This window comes from Brachyhypopomus gauderio, chromosome 19 (genome assembly GCF_052324685.1).
Source record: "Brachyhypopomus gauderio isolate BG-103 chromosome 19, BGAUD_0.2, whole genome shotgun sequence".
Classification (NCBI taxonomy): domain Eukaryota; kingdom Metazoa; phylum Chordata; class Actinopteri; order Gymnotiformes; family Hypopomidae; genus Brachyhypopomus; species Brachyhypopomus gauderio.
Window position 1 is genome coordinate 15,496,757 of NC_135229.1, and position 26,954 is coordinate 15,523,710.

General features: G+C 40.5%; 1 protein-coding gene and 1 long non-coding RNA gene across 20 annotated transcripts in view; one reads left to right on the forward strand and one right to left on the reverse strand.

The window, feature by feature from the left end:
* Positions 1 to 7,581: 7,581 nt before the first annotated feature.
* On the reverse strand, positions 7,582 to 9,070 carry LOC143483413 (uncharacterized). Its single transcript, XR_013122502.1, has 3 exons — positions 8,971 to 9,070; positions 7,902 to 7,973; positions 7,582 to 7,723 (listed from the first exon to the last, which is right to left on the reverse strand). It is a non-coding gene; the product is annotated as an uncharacterized LOC143483413 (long non-coding RNA).
* znf407 (zinc finger protein 407) overlaps positions 8,776 to 26,954 on the forward strand; it is a 133,047-nt gene continuing 114,868 nt past the window's right edge. For 18 of the 19 annotated variants that reach the window (XR_013122497.1, XR_013122498.1, XR_013122499.1 and 15 more), the window contains exons 1-3: positions 8,776 to 8,910; positions 10,628 to 13,804; positions 16,578 to 16,692. Coding sequence is in view for 10 of the 19 variants with exons in the window: in XM_076982272.1 (XP_076838387.1) it covers positions 10,684 to 13,804; positions 16,578 to 16,692 (3,236 nt within the window). In the remaining 9 variants the exon portion in view is untranslated. Of the gene's footprint in view, positions 8,911 to 9,199; positions 9,283 to 10,627; positions 13,805 to 16,577; positions 16,693 to 26,954 lie in introns of those variants that run through there. The other variant, XM_076982264.1, reaches the window with a different exon arrangement.

The following is a 26,954-nucleotide window of genomic DNA, read 5'->3' on the forward strand; positions in this document are numbered from 1 at the left end:
TTAACCGTTAATCGGTAGCTTGTCCTTGCCAACCACAACAGTATTAACACTAACATTACTAAACTCATAGCAAAGTTAAACACTGAAAAACAACTTGTTGGCTTAGCTCTAGTTTTGATAACTATACGTTTGGAAAATATGTTGAAATACGACCTAGTTCAAAATTCAAACTCAACAAACACCACCAAGTTAGTTGTGTTAGCTTAGTAAAGATCCACATTAACTTCACTCAGTGAACGTTTGAAGTCCTCTAGATAAATGGTGAAACGCTGGGTCTTCATTTTAGTTTTGGTGCAGAAGGCGCCAAGAAAATCTTCTCTCGAGCATGCGCATTAGTTTCACCACTACCACTATTGCTCGCCCAACACAGTTTTTTACTTTGGACTTGACATGTTGACTGAGAACCATAATGCTCATTCACTGAACACAAAATATTAAGTTGAATGGTAAAAATGCAGCAGCTGATGGCACAACTCGTTTTTTGTTTTTGGAGTAACTATTTTTATGTTTCATGCTTTGCCCACATAAATTTTTATATTCACAGAACATAAGCAAACAAAGATTTTTTACAGTGTTGCTTTTCCATACAAACTAGAGATGTCCCGATCCAGCTTTTTGAACGTCCGATCCAATACAGATATTTATTTACACTTCCGATCCGATACCGATATCGGCCGATACCGGCCTATCCGAGCATGTATAAAAGTTTAAAGTTATTTACCCAACTTACTTTGTTGTCAAACTCATGTTGAAAAGCGTTTTACTCTTGATAACAAGTAGCCAGTTGAATTAGGTGTGTTTGAATAATACACAATGGTTGGTAAGGAGAAACTGACCTGTTTATTTAGCAATTAATAAACTCAAAATAGACAAAATATTAAATAACAAACAGAAATAGCATCAGTAAACCAAGGATTAAAAAGCCACAAGTGCAAATAATATTGTAAATTATATTAAAAAAGCAAAACACACAACCTGAGTGGAAAATAGTCTATTAACATTAACATCCATCAGTGCTCTTGAACAAGTGTAAACCAAAGCTTAAAAAAAAAATCCGTGCACATATCGAAAACTAATTAAAAGCAAAATGCCTTCTACTCCACACTCCTCCACTTTGCTGCTCCATCCCCATCTATACACTCCCTTCAATTCAAACGTTTCTGCCAGTGTTAGTTGTGTAGGACCTTTCTTTTTGTCTTCGGTTTTCTTTAGAAACTCGTCATGTTGTTTATGGTGGTATTTATGCTTGATTAGATTGGTGGTATTAAGAGTTATTACAGCTTTACCACCACGCTTGACTTTACTGTGGCATATGTTGTACTCTACCTTTTTGTCTTTGTCATCCGTTAAGGTAAAATAATCCCACACAACTGACATTTTTACAGATAACTTCAAATTTACACGGCGGTCCGAGATGCCACGGAGCTAAATTGGGGCAGACGCTATGCTCGTGTGCTGAAGGTGTGCTGGAAAATGCGGACCGGATTTTACTCTCACTGGCAAAACCACAGCAAAAACTGGAATGGATTATCTAAATGGGTGCGCTGAAAAACCCAGATCGGACTTAAAAAAAAACTGGATCGGAAGTCTGGATCGGCATTTTCTCGTGCCTGCCGATCCGATACCGATACGCATTTTTTGCTAATATCGGCGGCCGATCCGATCCAAATATCGGATCGGGACAACCCTAATACAAACATGCAGAATATGTGCCAAAATGAAATGCAAAAGCACTATTACATTACATTTCAATGCACTTTATCTCTTTATTGAAAAACAATACACAAGAATTAGCATTCAAAACCAAAACGCTGAATTTGTGCCAGAATTGAATATAATACAGCTCGAAATGTAATCACGGCACAGAGGTATTGCTTTTCACAGTACGGTATTTCAGACATAAATGTCTCCTTTAAATGTAATGATCACAAACCCTTTTCCATCCAGTTTTTCCGAATTTTGGCGATGCGATAGTCTAACTTTTCCACCTCCTCCTAGCCTAAAAATCTTTTTGCGATATTTGGGGCTTTTTTCGAATTTTGGACTTTTTCCATCCAGCTTTTTTCATGCGCATTTTCAAAATGCGCAAAAACTTGGTGGATGGAAAATCCTCTATTGTATTCCACTGTGTGTCTCTGCGAAGCTGTATTCGTGCCAGAATGAAATCTAATCACTGTCCAATAGGAACGTTCGCCTGAATTTGGGGCGGGGCTTAGACTCCAATCAGAAGCAATCGCTTGTAGTTGGACTTGAAAGCAGCAGAAATGTCTTTTCACGACAGAATAAAAGAGGAACTAAACAGTCTAATTGGACAAATTGAGGCTGGTGCAGTTACAGACGACTACGTGCTTAACTTAATTAAGCTGAAGGTGCTGGACAATATTGAAAATGGACCTTGAAAGTGCCGTACATGTGCTTGAATTCCAACTTGTAAAGGTGGATGAACCCTGCAAACAGCGCTGAAGAGCGGAACGCAACCTCGACCCGCCACAGCGGAGCCCCCGCGATTGCTACCCGTATTTTCCAGATTATAAACCGCTACTTATTCCCTCACGCTTTGAACCATGCGACTTATAATGAGGTGTGGCTTTTCTGTAGATGTTTCTTCACCCGTCAGGGGTGGAACAGAATTTTTTTCAAACGAATGTGTTGTGCCGAATTCAGACTCCCCTCGTTTGCACACACATAAAAACGTTACAGATGATATTCCGGAGTGATTTTAACTTCATTGAGCACTCTAGTTTTGTCCTAACTAGATTTTTAGACATAATACTGCTGTAATACTGCAAAGTCGTGGTCAGAGGTGAACTTCGTATAGTCAGTGTGCATTTTATTTAAAATAATTAACACCCTTGAGCCAGTGTGGCTTTGGACATAGATAATTCCGTGCCGTTTGGATAATTAAAGTCTAGCTCTTGAAACATAAATCGACAATATAATCTGTAGCGTCTTTATGTGCGGATAAACGAATTCAACACAATACCGGCCGAATTCAACACAACACAAGACCTTACAGGCATGAACTCTGAACTGTCAGTTCAGTTAAATGTACAATGAGTCCCTGCTTAACGACGGGTTTAGAGACTGAAATGTCCGTCGTAAAGCAGCTTTCGTCGTTAAGCGTGACCCTAGATTTAGATACGCTTTGATCATAAATACAGTATAGAAAAAACGAACAATGTTCTCGTGCGTACAGCGTGAGAAAGAGCGATCGTGTTGCCGAGATGGGCTTATCGTACACAACACTCCACTACACTCCACTGTGCTGACGACGCTGAAGTTGGTTACTTATTCACAGTTTAAGAATCGTTTGGTTACTTATTCGCAGCTCCTTATTTGGTGGCTGAAGTTGATTCCTTATTCAAAAAGGGTGTGTTCACGATGCGTGTTTGCTGCGCACTTTGTTTAAAAGAGATAGATTAAACAAACGAGCGTTGGAGCAAACATTTAAGAGGTTATTGTTTCCCATACTGATTTTGTTTAGATTCCTATTTGAACATCCTGACAGTAGTGCATTGCAGTAGTCTAATCTAGAGCTAACAAAGGCGTGCACCAATTTTTTTGCATCATCCTGTGATAATGCATTTCTTAATTTGGCAATGTTGCAGAGATATAGAAAAGCTATCCTAGTAGTATTATCTATGTATCTGTTTTATTTTTTCCACATGGCTGCCCACCTGCTCGAGGAAAAATGAGATGAGGAGAGACAAGCGAGTTATCCAGTGCCAGCCACCTACTGCCTGACCGGATAAACCTACACCATGATGGACATTACTACATCTTTTCCTTTTCTTTATTTCTTTCTGTCTAAATTGTTGTTGTTGTCATGGTGATCGGTGTCAGCCAGAGGAGGATGGGTTCCCCCCCTGAGTCTTGGTTACTCTCAAGGTTTCTTCCTCATGCAAAAAAAAAACTAGGGAGTTTTTCCTTGCCACTGGCTTGCTCACTGAGGGCTAGGACTCGGCACTTGTAAAGCTGCTTTGTGACAACAACTGTTGTAAAAAGTGCTATATAAATAAAATTTGATTGATTGATTGATTGACATACCCTCGTGATCTCGAGACAAGGCACAGGTGAGACTACGAACACGCTCACAGACGACCCACACCCACGGAACTACAAACATGGACATAACGGCACACAGACAACGTAGCGACACGCCCACAAGGAGGGGTCCATGACAGCATTACACATACCTGAGCATGTTTTGGGCAAGTATTTACACCCCATGAGTTAAGAGCTCTCCTGGTGTTTCATTTTTCAGATTAAGGTCACTCATGGTGTTCTTTTTAGGAGACCTGGACGTGTTAGTGGGCGAATGCACCTCTCTCCTCATATAAAACATTATGTTTTTCATGTTAACATGTCTTATTCTTTGCCTCTGCCTGCAGATAAACCTATTCCTGATGTCTCAGGGATCCTCATCCCTGTGCTATTTTCTAGCTCCACCCTTTTAGCTGTGCTGCCATAGCTAGATCTGCTGGAGCCTTGCACACTATAGTCCATTAATTTACACTTCTCTGTACTAAGACATGTCTAATCATCTTGTCTCTACCTTTGCTGAGGTAAACCTACTCCTAACGTCATGCTGCTACTGAGTCTCAACCTGTTTCAGCTGTTATGGTGTCTCCCAAACATCAAGTGATGTCTCCCTCCTTCACACCAACTCCACTGCACTGGACAGATGTTCCTGTGACAATGTGTTTCAGACACACAGTCACCCAGCAAACCATGACTAGGATTTCTACTTATTTTACTGTTTGCTAAATAACAATTACATTGTTGTTATGTCTGTTGTCGACCAGAGGAGAATGGGTCTCCCCTTTGAGTCTTGGTTCCTCTCAAGGTTTCTTCCTCATGCTCTAGGGTGTCTATCAGCCCTTCTATGCTTTATTTTATTTCATTATCATTTCATTTAAATGAAAAGAATTATGGGAGGAGCCAGAAATCATAGTCATAGTTGCAAATAGATCTTCACATGCACCCCAACACTGCAGCAGCTTGACCCCCTTCAGTGTGGAGAGCTCAGCATCCCTTCATGGTCATCACATAGGCAAGGCAAGGCAATATATATATAGCACATACTACTAAGACCTGGAGCATTCCAGATGGTGAACCCAGGCAGGCTCAGTGGTCTGTGCTCTTCTCCCAGTTTGTGTTTCAGAATAAAAGGTAGATGAGTTCTCTTGCCAGTACAGTGCCAGGGCCAGACGGATGAGCCAGGAGCCTGTACTCCAGGGTTGCCAACTCTCACGCATTGAGCGTGAGACACACGCATTTGACTGTTTTCACACACTCTCACGCCACACTTCCGATTTCTCACGCCGAAAAAAAAAATCCAGTTTATTTACCTCTGATCCACATCTATGATTCAATGAGTTACTAGTTCGCTCTGGCGCCAACCACCCGTGATCTATCGCCGCCACCCCCCCCCCCCCCCCCCCGCTTAACAATCTACCCCCCCCCCCCCCCCCCCCCCGCTAAGTTGGCAACCCTGCTGTACTCTCCTCCTGTTTTGTGAGGGTGATCGGCTAGGACCTGGACCACGAGATCACCAGAGTGAACCCCCACCCTGTTGGCCCTACAGCTCCCCCCTCTTCACCACATACCTCCCTGGGGTCCAGTCACCCAGGGTCCCCATAGCTAGCTGGTGGCCAGCAATGCTCAAGGACATGGTCCAGCCAAACCCCGTACCCTCCTGCTGGTAAGCTTCTCCCCTACAGCACAGTGATCTTGATCTCATCTGGTTAGTGATTTCCTGATAGATCATCCAGTGTCTGAGGGGAACATGGTTGTCTTCAACATTAGTTAATGAAGTTCTAAAGATTGTTAATCAGTCTCTGCAACTGGGAGAATTCCCTAATATTCTTAAAACTGCAATGGTTAAACCACTATTAAAGAACAGAAATCTTGATCCCACAATTCTCAATAATTATCTACCTATATCTAACCTTTCCTTTCTTAGCAAAATCATTGAAAAAGTTGTGTCAATCCAGTTGAATGATTATGTCAAAGTAAATCAGATAAATAACACTTTTCAGTCTGGTTTCAGAGTTCTCCACAGCACTGAAACAACACTAGTTAAGGTAGTAAATGACCTGAGATTGAATAAGGATGCAGGCAAACTCTCAGTCCTTTTTCTGCTAGATTTAAGCGCCGCTTTTGACACCGTTGATCATGAAATACTTCTTGATCGACTACAGAGCTGGGTAGGCCTTAGTGGCTTAGTCTTAGACTGGTTTAGATCGTATCTAACTGGGCGTGATTACTATGTTGCATTAGGTATCTCTTCCTCCACACGTCAATAAATAACTTGTGGCGTCCCCCAAGGATCAATTCTTGGGCCGTTAGTGTTAAACCTATATATGCTTCCGTTACCACATATCATTAACAAACATGGTATTAGTTATCATCAATATGCAGATGACACTCAACTTTACATTTCTCTAGAACCTAAAGCCCTAAAATCAATTTGCTCACTGTTTGACTGCATAGGTGATGTACAGACATGGATGTCTGACAATTTTCTGCAATTAAATAAAGAGAAGACAGAGGTTCTTGCTCTTGGTAGTGATTCACAAAGGAATGATGTCCAGACTTATTTAAATCAAATGAATCTGAATGCCAAACTATGTGTTAAGAACCTGGGCGTCACCTTTGATAATGAGCTCAGCTTCAAATCACACATCATGACTACATGCAAGACAGCTTATTTTCACCTTCGAAACATTGCTAAGGTCCGCAATATGCTCTCTCCTGCTGACAGTGAAAAACATGTCCATGCATTTATCACATCAGGGCTAGATTATTGTAACGCTGTTATATCTGCTCTTCTAAAGAGCTCTATTTCTCACCTACAATGAGATCAGAACGCTGCTGCAAGGGTTCTGACCCGCAGGAGAAAGAGAGATCATATTACACCTGCACTCCACTTACTGCACTGGTTACCTGTCAGCTTTAGAATAGATTTTAAGGTTCTAGTGATGGTTTTTAAATGTCTTCATGATCTTGCTCCTCTTTACCTCAGTGAAATGATGATTAGATATGTTCCAGTCAGGTCTCTCGGGTCTTCAAACAGTAATCTACTGGTGATTTCTAAAAGCCGATTAAAGATTGGCGAGGGTGCTTTTAGCCACTATGGCCCAAAGCTCTGGAACTCTCTTCCTGAAGAGCTCAGAGGCATTTCATCCCTGCACAGCTTCAAGAAGAGTCTCAAAATCTTCCTGTTTAGATCTGCTTTTAGTTAAGTATCTCTAACTCTGTTCTCATTATTTTTTATAGTTTTCCAGATTATTATTATCTTATTTACTTTACTTTTTACATTATGTTATTTAGTTACATTTTGTTATTTTATTACATTATTATTATTATTTTATAATTTGTCATTATTTTATTTCATTTGTTTCCTTTTTATCTTTAATTTTTTTTAACATTTTCTTTTGTCTTATCTTTGCTTCTTTTTAATGTTTCTATTTATTCTGTAAAGCATTTTGAGTTGCATGTATGTATGAAAGGTGCTATACAAATAAAGATTATTATTATTATTATTATTCACCATCATGAACTGTTTCTTAGAAATGGTCCACTTCATTCCAGTGTTCCCAGTTCGGAGTAGCATACCCACTACCTACGTGGTAGAAAGGGAGTGATATGACCGAGAAGAGAGGAGATGGGTACCAGCCTAGATACTCAATCTGGGCCTGACAGCCCTGTCCCTCGCCACCTACAGTGGATGAAATAAATATTTTATCCCTCTTTGATTTTGTTTGCCCACTGACACAGAAATGAACAGCCTATGATTTTTATGGTAGGTGTATTCAAACAGTGAGAGATGAAATATTGAAAAATCCAGGATATCACATTATAGAAAATACAAAAATTGATTTGCATTTCATTTTTACCTTTCTTTTCTAGTTTGACATTTTCTCTGGAGTACTCTAACAGCAGTGTGTTCACTGTCATAATACTTGGAGCTACATGAAACAGACAGCAAGGTCATGTTTAGAAGACAGTACATTTTCAAAATCAGTTTGAACGCAGTGAAACAGCAGAGTTTCAATATCGCAAGTTAAACTGTTACAGTACAGTTACTGCTGAATATTTGGACAAAGTACAACAGATATTTTTAAAGTATACCATGAAAAGGATGTAACAGAACAGCGTTCAACAACATAAATGTTTTCGGAACTCTCAACATAAAGCTGTACCTGTTTTCCACAACCCCTTTCATCAGAGGACTTAAGAGTATATACTGCCATCTATCGGCGACTCATTGCTAATGTGGCTTTTACCAGCAGACGTAAATTTTGACTCTCTAATACACATTTGAAAGTTAGTCAGTTACCTAACTGACACAATTACTTTATGTTGATCAATGTGCATTGTACTTGATAAACAATATCTAAATAAACAATATCTAAATAAAACATTTTCCGTCTGCAGTCACAAAATAGGATCTATATACGAAAAGATGCTTTTAATCTGTGAAAATGTCAAAAAAGCAAGCAATTTGTGAATTATCAAACCAAGAAATTACACATTTAATATAAGCAAGATTAAAAACTGTACACTACCAGTGATTCATCTACCCAAATTCTTGGTGCCCTTGTTTAAAACATTAACGTCATGTTTTATTTATGATTTATGATGACATTTAAATGACAACTGTCGTCTTTATATGATAGGCCTATTTTGTGTTTTTATACTAATGTCAAAAATATGTTACTAGTTTCAGAACACAGAAGCAGTCACTTTAAATATTTAGCTGAGACTCGATGGTGACGGACCGGTTGGCGGACCCACCGCCCCCAACGCGTTACGACTACCGGCGGCGTCATGGACACACTACGGTGCGCCACTGGTGACCAAGAGCGGAACGCGCGGACCGTGTGAATACGGAGAATAATTGAGGTAAATAAGAAATAACAACGGTAATAATGCTCATTTGTGTTTGTAAACTATTTGTATTACCGACAGACACGTCTTCAAACACGGTAATGTCGTTTAATGGTGCTAGAGAGAGCGTTTGTTAGAGGTTGCAAATAGTACGCTTTTTGGGCCTCTGTGCTGCCGTCGTTTTGTGGGCCTGAGGGACTATAAGACCCACCCCCACTACGTTTCTATTGGACAATGGCATTTTTATTGGCCTTCCTATTGGACAGTTGTTGTGCCACTCAGTTCTTTGTAGTAATAGGAAGTGTGTATTCTGAGTACGCTAAAACTAAAGTGCAACATTTAAAATAAATGATCTAACAGCAACCACATCTGTCATATAAAATCGGAGTACGTACCAATGATATGAGTAGCTAGCTGAGTAGGTAACGTAGAGTGAAAGGTGGCATTATACGGTCAGAAACTGAACGAATTAGCTACGTAGCTAACTCGGTCAGGCCTGAAGTAACCTAGCTAGGCCTCACTGTGGAGATAAACCAGCGAATATATCAACGTCCAGTTAGGGGGTTAGGGGGTTACGAGTTAGGGGGTTATGAGTTAGGGGGTTATGAGTTGGGGGGTTAGGGGGTTATGAGTTAGGGGGTTATGAGTTATGGGGTTATGAGTTAGGGGGTTATGGGGTTATGAGTTAGGGGGTTGGGGGGTTATGAGTTAGGGGGTTATGAGTTGGGGGGTTAGAGGTTATGTGTTAGGTTAGCAGACATCTCTCACTAGGTTCCTGTAGGTGAAGCTCTCGATGATCGCTGCAGGATCGAGCCAACACAGCAGATATATACATATTCATATAGCTGTGAAATTGCAATATTCTTATGATTCAGTTTTGGCTTATGAATCAAAAGAATAAAAGACTGATTACTTGTTTCCAGATGTACATTGTAAAACCATTTAGCTTAGTCAGATGCATCAAATTATAGGAGCGGATGTGATACATCAGCGCAGTTTCCCTAAACATCTAGTTACAGCTTTGTTTGTGTAAAAAGAGTCAAGTGTAGAACTATACAGACGGTAGCTAGTATTTATTACAGTTTACAAACCATAATTTCAGCGATGCCCATATAGAATATTTCTGGAATCATATAATTCCAGAAACAAATTAAATTGATCTAGTTTGGTATTTGCTTATTCAGCAGAATAGTGCCTCCCATGTCCAAATGTATATGTTGTCATGTTTGGACATGTGAGTGCAAAATGACACAAATGTATCCAAACCAATACCCTGAACACACGGTGTACACAATCAAAGGGAAATAAATATGAGATAATTGTTTATGGTAACTGACTAAAGTTTATGGTGGTGGAAAAATATTAGCCTACTTTACATTTCCTGTAGTCTAAAGTGATCTTTTTTGTATAATCACTGATGCATTACAAAAATGCAGTAAATGGACAACAAGGAATGTGTATGAGTATTTTTTTTAGATCCTTATATAACCGTGCCTTGATATATATACATACACACTACTTTCTCTAAGCAGGTTTGCTGCAGATCCACAATGTATTTTTATTCTGAGGTTAATTCTTATATTCTTATGCTGAGACATTTTTATTTTTATTGACATAATTAAAGGAGCCAAACATATTGTTTTTGTGTTTTAAAAACGATTTTAATCTTTTGAAGTAAAGAATTATTCTCCATTGCTTGTGTATTGATTTTCTTTATTAATCTATCTTTCAGGACAAACATCATGTTCTGATGGAACATTATTTGAGCAGATATCACAAGACAACCTAATGGCAATGAATCATTCAAAGAGGAAATTAAGATCTGGGAAGGGGACAGAGGAGGAGGGGCTGTGTAAGAATAAAAATGGTCACTCCCCCAGTGATGCTGACACTGACAACATCCTGTCTGCACATAAAAGAGTCAAAGTTGCTACTGGTGAACCAGTGGATCGACCCCTTTCACAACCACATGAAGAGACCCAGGGTGGCTCAGAGCACATGCAAACAGAATTCACTAGTTCTCTGGAGATAAATAACAATCGTGCTTGTTGTTTTTGTGATTTTGTGGGGAAAACTCCAACAGCTCTGAAAATCCACTCAAAAAGGAAACACTCCAGTATGGGAAAGAGCTCACAAGTTTCTAAGAAGAACATTGCAATAACAACTATATCTGATGTTGGGGAGATGGGGCACATTCCAGAGAGAGGAGAGACACACAACCCCCAACACTCAGCAGCAGAGTCACATGTGGAAATGAGTTTACTGATACCACAGGATGTAAATATAGTCAGAAAGTCACAAAATCTTTCCAGTTATCAAATAGAAAGTAACAGTACAAATCAGTGCACTGTAAGTGAGCCTGAGTCTGAAATTATACAAAAGCATATTGAGATGTCAAGTGAGCAGAATTCCAGTCCCACCCAGTTGCTTCTGGAAATGGTTGATCCCTCATTAAGTGGAATCAAAAACACTGGAAGAGAGGAAGAGAAGGTACTTGAAGAGAAAGTGGAAAAAAGTATTGAGAATGCCCAGGTAGGATCAGTTTGTACCTCGAATATAGGTGCTGAAGACTTTAACAAGCAAAATCAGTTCACCCAGAAACAATCTAGTAGAAGGTGTCCAAAGCCCAAGATACTGCATGCATGTTCATATTGTGGACATGAATTTCGAGACAGACCGAGTCTAGAGACACATGTCAAGAGAAGACACACAAAAGAAATGAGCTATTTTTGTGAATTCTGCTCCTATTCATGTGTTGCAAAGTGCGATTACGAGAAGCACTGTATGAGCAATAAGCACAAAAGGAAGATGATTGAGAAGAAAACATCTGAGGTGCAGGAAGTCCTGGCTCCAAAACCAGCTCTGCCTGGCAGGGTGATGCCCCCTGCTGGTGGCAGCACAGAGCACCAGTGCAGCAGCTGTGGTTTTACTACCAGCACCTCCGTCATGTTGGCCCAGCACTCCAAGCTGCAGCACCCCCCTGAGCACCGACTGCACTGCCAGGTCTGCCACTACTACACCTCTACAGCCGAGGGCATGCAGACACATCTGGCAGGAGACTCCCACCAACAGGCAGCCTTGGAAAAAAACATTGGTCCACTGTTTGAGGACTGTGTTGAAAAAGTGCTTGTAATTCTTTCAGATGACCAAAAAGAAGAAGAGGGTAAGCAGCAAAGAGACAGTGCAGTGGAGTCGGGGGAGCAGTTCTCAAAGAGAGTTTCTGCAGTTCAAGCTGTTGAGATTACTGTACCAGAAGAGAACCTGGAAACCAGTGGGCCTCACAAAAGAAAGCGAGGGAGACCCAAAATGTCTTATGTAACTACCTGCAGTCAATGTGGACTTATTGCATCCAATCCCACTAACCTCAGTGTGCACATCAGACGAAGACATAGCCGTTTATACAGCTTCTTTTGTAAGCTGTGCAACTATTACTGCGTGACTAAAGGGGACATGGATCGCCACTGTGAAACCAAGAAACATGTGAAGCGAGTGCAGAGTGCTGGCGATGATTTCAGCGGCGTCGTGTCCCTGGATGCTGAACAATCTGCTCACGCCAGTGAAGAGGAGGCGGCATGGGCTGCCCGGGCTGAGAAAGCCGAAGAGGAGATAAACGCTAACGAGACAGAGAGAACACAAACTGATGGGTCAGCCAAAACGATCAAAGAAGACCTGGAGAACTCCTGTGTTCACTGTGACTTTGTCGCTCACTCAATGCCCTCTCTTGCACTTCACGTGCGTCGCAAACACACACGAGATTTTGAATTTGTCTGCTTGGCATGCAGCTATTATGCAGTAACTCGCAGGGAGATGTCCCGACACGTGGCCACAGAAAAACACAAACAGAAGCGTGAGACATATTTGGAGAAAGGGGATGGATGCTTGGAGAAAGACCTGAATGAGTTGAACCAACGAATGCTGTTGACCCCAACTAACCTAACTGAAGGAGACTCGGAAGATGCACATCAGCCCAGTGGATCAGATGGAGGCCTTATCTGCTCTGACCCACTTGCTGATATTTCCTCAACTAGAGATACAGGACACACAGCAAAACCAGGAGCAGGAAAGGAGGGTGGTGAAAATGAGATGACCTCTCTCAGTGTCACATCCATGAAGCCATGTGGTACCTCTGTCAGAGCTGAGACCAAAGATCCATCTCCAATCCAAACTCATCCAGATGTGCCTGCCTCAATCCTGTCAAACACAGCTGAAAGACATGCAGATGATGAAGATACGGAAGATGACTATATAGATGATGACCTGTCTGAAATAAGAGATCCATCTAATGAAAAGTTGTTGTTGAGAGCTGCTCCATTTGATTCATGTATCTTTCACTTAAAAGTGCTAACAGAGGACCAGCAAGGGGCAGCTGTGGAGGAAGCATCTACCACTGCATTAAAGCCCCAGGGACCCCGAAGGCTCAGACGGGAAGTGGCAGTAAAGGGTGTTGTTCCCAATCCCCGCATTCGCTGTGAGGACTGTGGCTTTTTGGCAGATGGGCTTAGTGGACTGAACGTCCACATCTCTATGAAACACCCATCAAAGGAGAAGCACTTCCACTGTCTGCTGTGTGGGAAGTCATTCTACACAGAGAGCAACCTGCAACAGCACCTGAGCAGTGCAGCGCACCTACGTAATGAGCAGGGCAGTATCGAAGAGCTACCAGAGGGGGGCGCCAGCTTCAAATGTGTACGCTGCAATGAGCCCTGTCAAACAGAGCAGGAGCTCTTTGTGCACATCAAGGAGAAACATGAGGAACTGCTCCGCGAGGTCAATAAGTATGTGCTGGAAGACACGGAGCAAATCAACCGTGAACGGGAGGAAAATCAAGGCAGTGTCTGCAAATACTGTGGCAAAGTGTGCAAGAGTAGCAACTCCATGGCATTCCTGGCTCATGTGCGCACACACACAGGTACATACGTCTCTATATCAACTTCACACGATGAAGAAACACATTCAATGAAGTTTTAGGTGCTGAATGAAAAATGTTCTGGGACACTCTTTAGTTTAGATTGTAGCAATATGAACATTTATATAGACGTATATATACATTTATATATTTACATTTATATAGACGTATATATACATTTATATATTTACATTTATATAGACGTATATATACATTTATATATTTAAATTTATATAGACGTATATATACATTTATATATTTACATTTATATAGACTTATATATACATTTATATATTTACATTTACATTTATATAGACGTATCTCGCCTTGAGTTTATAGACAAACCAATGAAGAAGGTTTTTGTTATGAAGGAAAAATATTCCCTATTCTTTAAAAATAAAAAATTATATTATTGTAGTATTATACTAACTGGGGAATTAAAATATGCATTCATCTCTTAATGATCAGTGATGCACTGATATCAAATTCCTGCTCTGTGTTGTGGGTAAACAGGTTACGTGTTTCAGATGAGTTGTTTGGAGGTCAGAGACTCCAAATTGATGTGCCCATTACCAAAACTCACCTGAAGCTCCTGAACCATGATGAGCACATAAGAGCTCATAAGTCCAAAAAAAAACAGAAAAGGCTGGTTGCTCCAAAGGTGTTCATTTGATATAATACAGTACTGTAGAAAAAAGCAAGAAAGTGTCAACAGTCTTGACCACTTTCAATATCTGGGAATCTGTGAGAGAGGCTGGACTGTGTTCACTCAGTGTATAGTGTACGTGCTGGACTGTGTTCACTCAGTGTATAGTGTACGTGCTGGACTGTGTTCACTCAGTGTATAGTGTACGTGCTGGACTGTGTTCACTCAGTAATATTAACGTATATTATTTTTGTTTTATGTAAAAAGCCTCCCGCCTGCCACAGATAAATATCTACAGAATCGCACCTGTAAACCAGCAGCTGTAGGAATATATAGGAGATCCACGAAGGGATTTGAAGTTTCTGTTTTACTTTCAAATGTTTTCTTTTCTAAATCATGTCTGATATGTTTGATATGAATGAGATGTTTCTGTTGATATTTGCCATTTTAGATTTTTCACCAACCAATGATGATTAAGCAGCTAAATTATAAATAGATTAATTTATCTTGCTGTCGATCTTGCACTATTTGAGTTGTTAATTTACTTGGAACATCTTTTAAGAAAGAAAGACTTTAAATACACAAATACCTATTTTAGTTGAAATTACCTATATATGTAGTTCCTTGTGTGGTTCTTCCAAGCTTGCTAGAAGATTTTAGTTGTTTTAGTTGTTATAATTATTTTTGCTAGTTATCTCTATCGGCCTTCAGCATCATCAGTAATGTTTAGGAATGAATCCTGACAGTGGATAAATACAAACGTTCACTAAATTGCAATAGCAGGAAAAGCAAATAAAACATAATATTGTTTTAGATTACTTTTTTTAAAGACTCCTGACAAAGTAATTACACAGCATTTGTGTTTCTGTCAGCAGAGACACATGTGTACAGTTTTAAATGTATATTGTGTCATTGAATATTGTTCATTAGATACTGGGGCTTTTGATTTACTGGGGGTTTGATTTAGCTTTAAAACAAACTGATGTAATATAGAGTTTGTCTGGGGTCTGTCCAGTAGAGGGCAGTGGTACTCCATTCACACACCATTCCTTTAAAACAAACTGATGTAATATAGAGTTTGTCTGGGGTCTGTCCAGTAGAGGGCAGTGGTACTCCATTCACACACCATTCCTTTCAGTATTTTTTTTTTTGTTCACAAAGATGTTGCAGTTTTTTTGTTTTTGTGGTCAGGACTATTCTAATTGAAACTGAGCACTACACGATTTTATTTTCAATTTGGTCTCAAGTTTGAGGAGATCATTTTAGAGCTCGCCAGCAGAATGTCATTTTATACTTTTCTTCTTGAATGAACAACAGATTGGAATGAACGATTGATGTGTATCGGAGAAATGGCTTTACAAATATTGCCAAGCAGGCACAGGTACATTAACTTCACTGCCAGTTGTAATTAGAATGAACCAAAAAAGCTGGTGTCAAGACAAGGTGGCTTATACAGCCTAAATGGCAATAATATACTGTCACCTAGAGTGTAGAGTGGGACCCACCCTTATATGTCCTTTGATGAGTTACAGGTAAAGGTGGACTAATATTTAACCACTGTCTTTTATTAGACATCAGGTAAAGTGCCTAAATTGAGCATGGAAACTAGAAAACTATAAACTAATTCAGATTTTTCAATATTTTTGAAAAGTAAATGTAACTTTGGTAGCAATTGTACTGCAGCCTCTGACTGCTATGCATATTGTGCTGACTTCACACAATAGTCGTCTTAACAGAGGATTGTGTTACTGACATTCTCTGTGACTTCACATTTTCAAAAACCAGTCTGCCTTGGGTTCTATAATCCAAAATGATTTGATATTTACAAAAATCGACAGAAGAAAATGTTTGTGGCAGAAAGTCTGAGATCACTTTGTTTTAAGACAAAGAGAGTTTGCTGTGTCTTCGACAATGATCCATTGACTTCAAATACACTTCTATAGAAAGCCTATTGCCAGGTGTTAAATTCTATCAGTAAACATTTGAAACACATAATGATAAATGTCATAGAATGAGACAATTTCAGATAGTTTTGCTTCCCTTAACATTAAGAGTTGTTCCTTAAAATGTCACCACCATGTTTCTTGAGTTAGAGCTGATCTGCTGTTAATTATTTTTGCTTCCCTACAGGATCCAAGCCATTCCGGTGCAAAATTTGTAACTTTGCTACAGCACAGCTTGGTGACGCTCGGAACCACGTGAAAAGGCACCTCGGCATGAGGGAGTACAAGTGTCATATCTGCGGGTGAGTCCTAAATTCCTTCTTGTCTTCCAACTTGCACTAATGCCATATTGTTTTAAAGAGAGGATTTTAAGGGTCAACCTCAGATTCATAAAAAAACAAGTTTGAAATATGAGGATTTCACTTAATTCATCTGGCAGATCATGTGATCTTTAACACACATGCACAGACATTTTCATTTTTACAGAAGAAACCTGCTTACTAGCCTTAGACCTTCATTTTTAAATCTGCGGTACAGGGTTGCCAAAATCCAGTGCTAGAGGACCACTGTCTAGCAGAGTTTGGTTATCTTCCTGCTCAGTCCCATCTGCTAGGCCTGCTAATTACCTAAAGAGCGGACAGGGTGTTTGACTCGGGCCTTCCAGGGCTGGTGTTGGCTGCCCATGACTGAGAGAATTCTACTGCAAATAGCTTTTGAGGCCCTTAAATCATAAATGGTTTGGACCAGGCAATCGTCCTGTTCCAGCTTCTTGTATACCTGAGTTACATAATCAGGAGTTGCATAGGTCACTACTGAGCTATTGTGAACTAAAACACAGCAAAAATGTGAACAGCCTCAAAGACCATGAGGCATTATACCTTGCATTCTGATTCCTATTTTTTTTTATAATTGTCATGCATCAAATTCTCTCCTATTTTGCTCACCCAACGATAGTCGTTAATCTTGTTTAATAAAAAATTATAGCTGAGCTGATGTAGGTATTGTGTTCTTGTGTAGCTAATTGATTCCTTTTCACATCTTTAAATATTTTCTTTGCTGACCAGAGTAAGATGTTTAGTTTTTTGTTACAATGTTAGCTTCTCCTCAGCACTGAGCCTTCCACTTGGCCACTTAATGAGACGGTTGTGCTTATGTTCCATCATGCTGTGTAAAGGCTCTGCATTCAACACTTTCCCCGTTAGCTGTTCAGTTCTTACAGTCCCTCAAGAGCAGGGACTTGCTCTGTTGACCACGAACGAAGGAGAAAGAAAAAGAGACTGGCGGCTTCCGAAAGTGGCTGGTCATTCTGTGACGGGCAGGGAGTGCGAAATAAAATGGAAGCGATCACGCCGAGTCTCAGGGATAGAGCATGGTTTAATTGAAAGTGCGCAAACCAAAAACCCGTGACCTAGATCCAAATGAAGGATATAATGACCAGCAGTCAACTGGTACAAAGACAAGACATATATAGACAAACAAACGACCCTCAGGTGAAACGGATCACGGGCTCCGCCCACCTGAGGTACGCACACAATGCAACAAAACAACAACAACAACAGCCGCTGTGGACGGAGGCGATCGGTAGGGGGCCGCCTCACCGTGACAGCTCCGTTGATTGGCATCTAATAGCAGACCCTCAAACGTGAACGAGCTCAACAGCAAAACTCTATCAAAACTCTCGACAGCAGTATTAAAACCTTTTACCTTTGTTTATTTTGTAAAACGTCAAGTGTCTTTATACCACACCTCAATGTCTTGTTCTGCAGTATTAAAACTTTTTACCTTTGTTTATTTTGTAAAACGTCAAAAGTGTTTTTATATCACACTTCAATGTTTTGTTCTGCAGTACATTGTTGTAACAGACCATTAGGGTCAAGTTCTTTGCAGTTCTTTCGGTAAGTAGCTCAGTTAGATATTTGACTAGCTAGCCAGATGTTAACTTTAAATCCTCTCAGGTTAGCAAATTGTGCTAGCTAGGTCGTAGTTTAGCAAATTGAACGAAATGTACTTGAATCATAGACCGTGTAACGTGTGTGTGTGTATATACACCAGAGACCGTATATATATACGGTATACACATACAAGATTAATTATGTATATATAGTGGAAGTCATTCACATTAAACCTCATCAAACTAACTGTGCAGTCAGTGTCTGGTTTGCCTACTGAAAATCCCACAACACATGCCAACTACAAATACATTGTTTATTATTTAGCGCGAAGATTAATTCCAGTTAGAATGTTTTGTGTTAAGCACGATTCAAACCAATAGTTACCATCGCGCTATAAAGTAAGTAGCATAGATTCACGGGTTGTAACTTTAGAACTGCTTCTTGAAGCTGTGTCAGAAGTGCTATACAGATGAGCTGGCCAAGCTGGATTTCCTTGGAAAGGAGAGCGGGGGTCAGCGCTTCAAACACGTACCATGTCATTAGCAAGACAAAGGGCACTAATCACCTCACAGCGGGGAAGTGAGCTACTCGGTGGCTGATTTTCCTCGCAAAGATTTTTGTGGCGTTTGCAGTCCTAGTGTTAAGTGAAACATTATCTTTGTTCAGTAGTAGCTAGCTAGGTGGCACAGTCCGTATGCGCGACCCCGTCTATACTGGTGGGCGTATCCTAACGAATGTGATCAGAGTTGGGGCGGAGATACTGTCCTGCCTACCGGTTCTAATGCGCATGCTCTGGCAGGACAGTACCCCGCCCATTCCCATGTTAGTGAACGGGCCGGACGACAAACTTTGAATTTTTATTACACGTAAAATAAGTTTTTTGAGCAATTATATTTTGTCAATTCTATAAGACCCCATTGCGTTAGTATCTCTCCCTGTGTTTTTCTCTACGATAAATAGATTTTATAGAAGTTATTAAGTGTTACTTAAAGGGGTGTGGCGATAAGGTCATTGACAGTTAATAGCTGCGTTGGTTGACATCTAATACCAGACGGTCAAACGTGAACGCAAAATCTCGACAGCAAAACTCTCGACAGCAATATTAAAACCTTTTACCTTTGTTTATTTTGTAAAACGTCAAAAGTGTCTATACTGGTGGGCGTATCCTAACGAATGTTGGGGCGGAGATACAGTCTCTGGCGGAGATACTGTCCTGCCTACCGGTTCTAATGCGCATGCTCTGGCTCCAGTTTTCAAGATGGCAGCGTCCGTGCGGCCATCTTGGTGGCTTCAAAAACTCACAATGGGAGTCAACGGTGACGTACCGTCCATTATATATACAGTCAATGGTTCATACATCTTTATAAGGTGGAATTAAAGCACGTCACGCGATATAAAACGCGAAACGGTAAAACGGTACGGTATGCGGGGAAAATTTGCCAATTCTAAAGATCGATCTCAGGTTTAATAAATCGATATCGAATCATTCAAATGAAGTGTTATTCGTGTAACCTGTCTCTTGTCTTGACATCATGATGTGCTGCACTTTTGTCTTATTTTTGTCAGTGTATTTAGACGTGTGTGTTGTCGGTGTATTTAGGAGTGCGTGTTTTTATATTTAGGAGTGCAAAAACACGTGCGTGTTAGTGTTATCAGTGTGTTTAGGTGTTTCAGTGTAGAAGTCAGACTGTTCTCTAAAAGTGCGCACTCGTACTAGCGCATATGCGCACGCACACACAAACACACACACACACACACAAACACACACACACACCCATTTTAAATATAAAATGCGATCAGGAAAATAAGTGGCAGAATGGAGTATTTGAGCATGATTGTAGCTCTGTGCTTTTGAAGTAAGGAGGGTGCTTCAGTATGTTAGGTGTTTTATCACCACTAATAATCTGGAGAATGTTATTAGCAGGAGAATTGGTGAGTAGGCTAATGTGTAATCCCCATCCTCCCACATGTGCAAGCGTAATCTCAGTCTGTCCCTGGTGAAGAGTATGCAAATGCCATTGGATCTGATTGAGTGGCTCTGAGGATGAGATCTTCAGCTTTCTTTCCGAGGTTTGATGGTGCCAGTCTCTTCTGGTACTATTACGATCGTGGCTTCTTCAGATCCTCTAATTGAACATGAACAAGTAGCTTCTCTAAATGAGTTAGTCTCTCATATAATTGGTCTTAAATTGTTCTTTTTGAAGAAACAATAGGGAATGAATTGTCATTAATTTGCGCACACACACACAGCAGAGTAAATGTATGTGCTGATGTTTACAAGTTTATATTGAATGTATCTTTCTTTTTCTAAATGTAAATTTTCTCATCTTTTTTGAATACATTGGATGGTACATTTTCTTCATAGTTCTTAAAATAACATTTTACAGATTATGATGAGTGAAGCTTGCAGGAGAAATTGCCTCTATGAAAACTGAACTGAATGTCTGCTTTGTGTGTTATTGGTAATTTTTAAGTACTGGTGAACAGGCACAGTGACTCTTGGTGTTAACCACAGTAATGATTCTGGTGGTAATTAGGTGGCAGAATTCCTGGACTTACTGGAGGGCTCTAATGCTCTGCTGCATATTGGCTCCCTTCAGATCATGTCAATAACAATACATTTAACTTGGCCTAGCATGTGTTTGTGTGCACGTGTGTGTGCCCGTGTATGTGTGTAAGAAATGGATGTGGTTTGGAGTGAATGTGCACATATAGGCATGTATTTTCAAACAAACTATATTTTCAAACAGATTTTGAATGGAATTTCCATATTCAATAGAGAAATTGCCTTCAGCTCTGGTATAAACATAAAAAGCATACATTAGACATTTCTTGGTCAATTGACTTGACTTGTTTAAAGTAGGAGTCCTACCAGGAGATATTTACAGAAGGCCTTCAGTAAAGTACCAAATGCTGTACTAGATCGGTAGTAGGTCTGATCTTGTCTGAATGTCAGCACATCAACTTGGAGGTTTGGTGTGCTCGTTCCAGAGTCTTTACACGTTGCTCCTTCAATTATGTCTAAGGATTTTAACTCCCTGTAGCCAAAGGCTGCAGGTACAGAACTCCAGCTGAAGCCATGGCAACCTTGTTCGCTTACATTTAACGCTTCTCTCCAATTTATTGCTCGTGATAATTGGAATTTTTTTCTAGAACGTTTGCACACAGCGCCTAAATAATGCAGTCGAGTCGAGAGTAATTAGGGACGAGTTTCAATCAAGTCTGAAGTCTTTTTCTAGGTAACGTTAGTGCGACTTCCACTTGAGTCGTACATGAGTGTCCATCTCTGATGGGGAGTACCTGTGTATGGTTGGTGGGTGGGTGTGTGTGTGTGTGTGTGTGTGTGTCTGAGTGTGGGTGTGTTTTTGCATGTGTTTGTAGGTGTGTGGGTGTGTTGAGTGAGGGAAGACACTCAGCTGTCACAAACGTCAGTTGAAAAGGATGGATGCTGTCAGTTGTAATGGATTCCCCCATGTTGGCAGCTTGCTGAAGGAAAATCGATGTGTTGTCATCAGTGTTCAGTGATTTGGCAAGAAGACATGAAGGGAGTTGGCTGGGTGGTGATGTCTTTCTCAGGCTGGTTACATACGAGACCCCTGGGTTTGTTCACCATCATCACCCTCTGACCTTACCATCCTTTTTTTTTCTTCAACAGCATGCACGCACATGCTATGCTTTCTTGTTGACCACTTTTTTGCTGAATTGCTGAACAATCTTTTGTTACGTGGGGTTGACGTAAGAATACCGAATCTGAGTCGTGTTTTAACAAGACGTTTTATTCTTATTTTGTGCAAGGGCACTTAAAGACAAAGAACACGCACAAATGAACGAAACAGGGATTGACTACAAGAAAGACAAGCACAGAACACAATCTGGGTGCACATTAAATACCTGATACATAACAAGCCTAGAGTGTGACATGTTACTATAACACAGCGTTTCTCAAAGTGTGGGGCGCATGGGTATTGCAGGTGGGGCGCAAGCAATTGGAAGAAATTAACCTTTTTAAGCCTGTCGTTTTAATGCCTGTTCGTTTTGCATGAGCCCCGGATGTTTAAAATGTCTGCGGAACAGTGTGAACCAGGGCTAGATTCGGCTCTTTAATGAATTTGTACTGCCCCCCCCCCCCCCCCCCCCCCCGGTCAACAAATTATTTGTTTTTTATTACCATTTTGTTTGGTTGATATGGGACAGGTGGGGCATGGAATTTCCCCTTCTTCTGAGGTGGGGAACGATTGAAAAAGTTTGAGAACCTCTGCTATAACAAGACAAGTGAACACACACACACACATAACCACACCCACAGGAAATACATATATGGACATGAACAGATGCAGACTAGGGATAGGGAGATTGACCGATTCACATCGGTGATTCAGCACACATGTCTGCACCGGTAGATTCGGTAGTTTTGTATAAATATAGATGGAGAAAATAACTGAATAATTCACTTGAATAAATTAATGCTCTGTATGAATATACTGAATTATGCATTTTTTTATATTATGTATTGGTTTTGCTCCATTGAAAACAACCAGATGCATACATCCCTTAAATTGTTAGAGAGTAAAGTAGAATTGTGCTATTGAGTTAAGACTGATTGGTTAGGCCAATACATCCTCAAACCTCAACTAACTGTATCGAATTATCACTTATAAAACCGAATCCTCATATAAGTCATATCGTTATCAAATCATTTTGAAGCGCATCATATCGTGAACAGGAGTGATTTGTATCGTATCGTATCAACAAGGGGTTTCAGAGTATCGCAGTTATATCGTTTCGGTGACAGTGTATCGAGATGTGTATCGAATCTACCTTAGTGGTGAAGATATACATCCTTAACGCAGACTACACATACACATGCTCGAAGGGAGGAGTCTGGGGCTCTAACATGCATCTTTTTGTTTTTTTGTTTTTTTTTGTCTATTTTTATTGATCTGATTAAACGGAATAAAGTTGGCAGGCTAAAGCCATTTAATTGTGTTTTAATTTATCTACCTACAGGTCTAGCGGATCAGTTTTTATTGGAGATAACTGACTTTCTGACCTCTGTTATCAGCTGGACAAAGTGTTATTGCTTGGGAACCTATATAGTATATAGATAGCTACTGAATTTATTAATATTGTTGAATCTTTCAGTTTTTTGGGGGGTGACACGTACAGGTGGACAGACTCTGGACCTTGTTTATTCTTTGGGATTAGATATTCATTATGTCTGCTGTGAGGATTTTGAGATAAGTGATACATACATGTATCTTCTTTAATCTTTATTACTGACCATTTCTGTCATAAAAGAACATCACTTACTCATATTTTCATTCAGAAACCAGTCAATCAGTTCTCAGCACCATTTTATTGTGATTTAAATGTAAATTTTAATGATGTTGAGTTCTTAATGCAAGCTTTTAATGAGAATTGTTCTATGTTACTGGACAAAGTGGCCCCATTAAAGATCTGCTAGGGTGATGGTTAATGGGTCTTGTTCAGGAAGGTTACTGTGGTCTGTTCTCAGGTTCAGTAACCACTGGGCATTGGTGTTATGTGATGTCTCTTTCTCTCATATGTTTTTCCAGAATTGTTCAGTCTCCACCTTTGGTGAGTCTCCTCCCATGCTGTTGCCCTGACATTGAGAGTACACTTTAGATGAAGGGAGCACAATCTGTTTATTCTTTGGCTTCAGCCTCCATGTGTACCTCGTCAGGCAACCAGATCTGTTAGTCTATGCTTAGCAGTCTCCAAGGCCTCATGAATGGTTAGCCTGTTGTACTTGGCTAACGTATCTCTGTGTTGCCCTTACCTTGGCCTCTAGCCTTCTCCATGGAGGATACATGCTCTTACACTCATTTATAATTAAAGGGGGTTAATGATGATACCCCCCTCTGACCTGACGTCCTGACTTCCCCTCCTGTAGCATATTGTGTTGTACCTCATCAGTCTCCAGTTGTGATGCAGGTGACGCTTGTGGATGTTGGAACACTGCGCTACTAGATTTTTGGGTGTTATTCTTGATGTTGGGTATTGAAGCTCCCATAGTTCTCACATCCTCTGCATATATCCTATAACACTGAAGTGACTGGTGTAGCATCATTCCTACAGTCCTGGATTCTCCACTCTTGAGTAGCATCATTCCTACAGTCCTCTGTTGTTTTGTCTATGTGTGTATGTGTTCCAGTAGTCAACTCTTCATCATTGTCCTGCTCCTGCAGCATCTGTTGTGACTCTCTTATTTATCATTTACCAGAGTAAATGATTTATCATTTATCATTTACATTAAAAATATATATATATACTGTATATTTTGAAGCACAGCTGATGAAGGACCTCTGTCTGAAACGCCCTGCTTCTCTGGAAATTTTGTGAACTTCATTTTTTGTAATATCTCCATGTTATCTCCACATACACTGGAGTTACACATGCGTGCACACACACACACACACACATACACACACACACACACACACACACACACACACACACACACACACACACACCATCTGTGATGCTTTTCAGTTTTGAAGACATTCTTAAAGTTCTGAAAGGAAACTAGTGCATCTAAAGAGAGTGTATCTAAAATAGTGTGAGTGTGATTTGAAAATGTAGGCACCTTTCCCAAATTATATTTCTTATAGACAAACATGCATTATTCATTCATTAGATTAAAATGTGTTTATTATTGTTAAAACATACTGATTTGTTTTATATATTTGTATAAGATTAATCAAGTGCCTTTACTAGGCTAGGGATTGTTCAAGTGTTTTTTGAAGAGATTTTTTTCTCAGAATATGTTTGAAGACAACAGTATGGATAAGTAGTCAGTACGATGACCTTGGTGTGTCTTCCTTGTGTCTTGGTGGTGGTTATTCAACACGAGCTGTATTTGAGATACACTGTGTGTTAAATCTAGTGCTTCTAGACAGGAGGATACATATATTGTATTGCATTGTAGGAAAGCCATGGGTTTAAAATCTCATGCAGGTAGATACAAGAAGACAGTGGCAGGAATAGGGCAGAACTTTGGAAGACTTCAAATGAGTCATGCAGCTACATTCTGGATAATCTAGACTCTAGATTCTAGAGGTTGCCAGTAATTCTGGAGTTCCCTGTATTCCTGAAACCGTATTTCTGATTGACATAAGTCAGCAAAATAATTTATTTGAGCAAGTGTATATGTGTATATGTTATTCACAAAAATAAAGTTTAGGTCTCACTGACGTTACAGAAAACACACGAATGCGTGCTAAGGCTAATGAAACAAATCGCCATCACTAATGTAACTTTTACAGCTACCACGATGAGTAAGTACTAAGTTAACGCCCTGTTTACGGTAACTTTAGCAGCTAACTAGCGATTTAGATTACAGAGATGATGGTCCCTCTTCATCATTGTCAAAAACATCCACAATATGCTTCAGGTGCTTGTGCATCGCGGTTGTGCCACCGTGGAAGGAAAGTTCTGCCTTACAGATATTGCACGCGTTTCGGAACCTGGCTATGGAAAACGATCCCGGGTAGCCATGATACCAGTCTGTATAACGTCCTGGGATGTCGTCCACTGTCTACCTCGGTTTCCACTACTGCGCATGTGCATCAAGGACAGAAAGGCAGACGCAGCAGTGGAAACTGCCGCAGCAGTTTGGAGGGAAAAAAAACCACGAAGCATCGACTATTAAATTAGTCGTCGACTATTTTAATAGTCGACACAATCGTGACTAGTCGACTAATCATGGCAACCCTAGTATGGGGTGTGGGGTATGGGGTATGAGGTATGGGGTATGAGGTATGGGGTATGGGGTATAGGGTATGAGGTATAGGGTATGAGGTATAGGGTATGGGGTATGAGGTATAGGGTAGGAGGTATGGGGTATGAGGTATGGGGTATGGGGTATGAGGTATAGGGTAGGAGGTATGGGGTATGAGGTATAGGGTATGGGGTATGAGGTATAGGGTATGGGGTATGAGGTATAGGGTAGGAGGTATGGGGTATGAGGTATGGGGTATGGGGTATGGCTTTATTGGGCACCTGTAGTGTCTTCCTCTTTGTTTACAGTCACTAATGAGATGTGAGAGATGTGTCATGGCACTCAACCAGATCACCTATTTCTCAGTAATCACACCATATTTCATGTAACTGTTTTGCTTGATTTATATTCTTTCAGCAAATGAAATGAAAGACTGTTTACAGTGAGTAGAGCATTTTAACCTGGAGTAGCTGCAGGGACAGGTCAGACAGACAGGTCAGACAGACAGGTCAGACAGACAGGTCAGACAGACAGGTCAGACAGACAGGTCAGAGAGATTGAAGCTCTGCCAGTTCCTGGAGCACCTGGTGTGTTGCTGTGTGGAGGCTGAACTGATTTACATTGTGTCCAGGCTGGAGCACAAACACACACTATGCATATTGCTCATTGTTTGTGACAGTTGGGAGCTCAGTGATCATTGGGCTTTGCATCTCTGTAACAAAACTCAGGGTCTCTCTCTCTCTCTCTCTCTCTCTCTCACACACACACACACACACACACACACACACACACACACACACACACACACACATTCTTTTATGCACATCTGTCTGCGTGAGGGCAGAGTACACCTGCCTCCTTCGTGCTGCTGTACAAATGCACCTGCTGCTAGAATGTTATTTATGTAAAAAAAAAAACATTGCACATATGC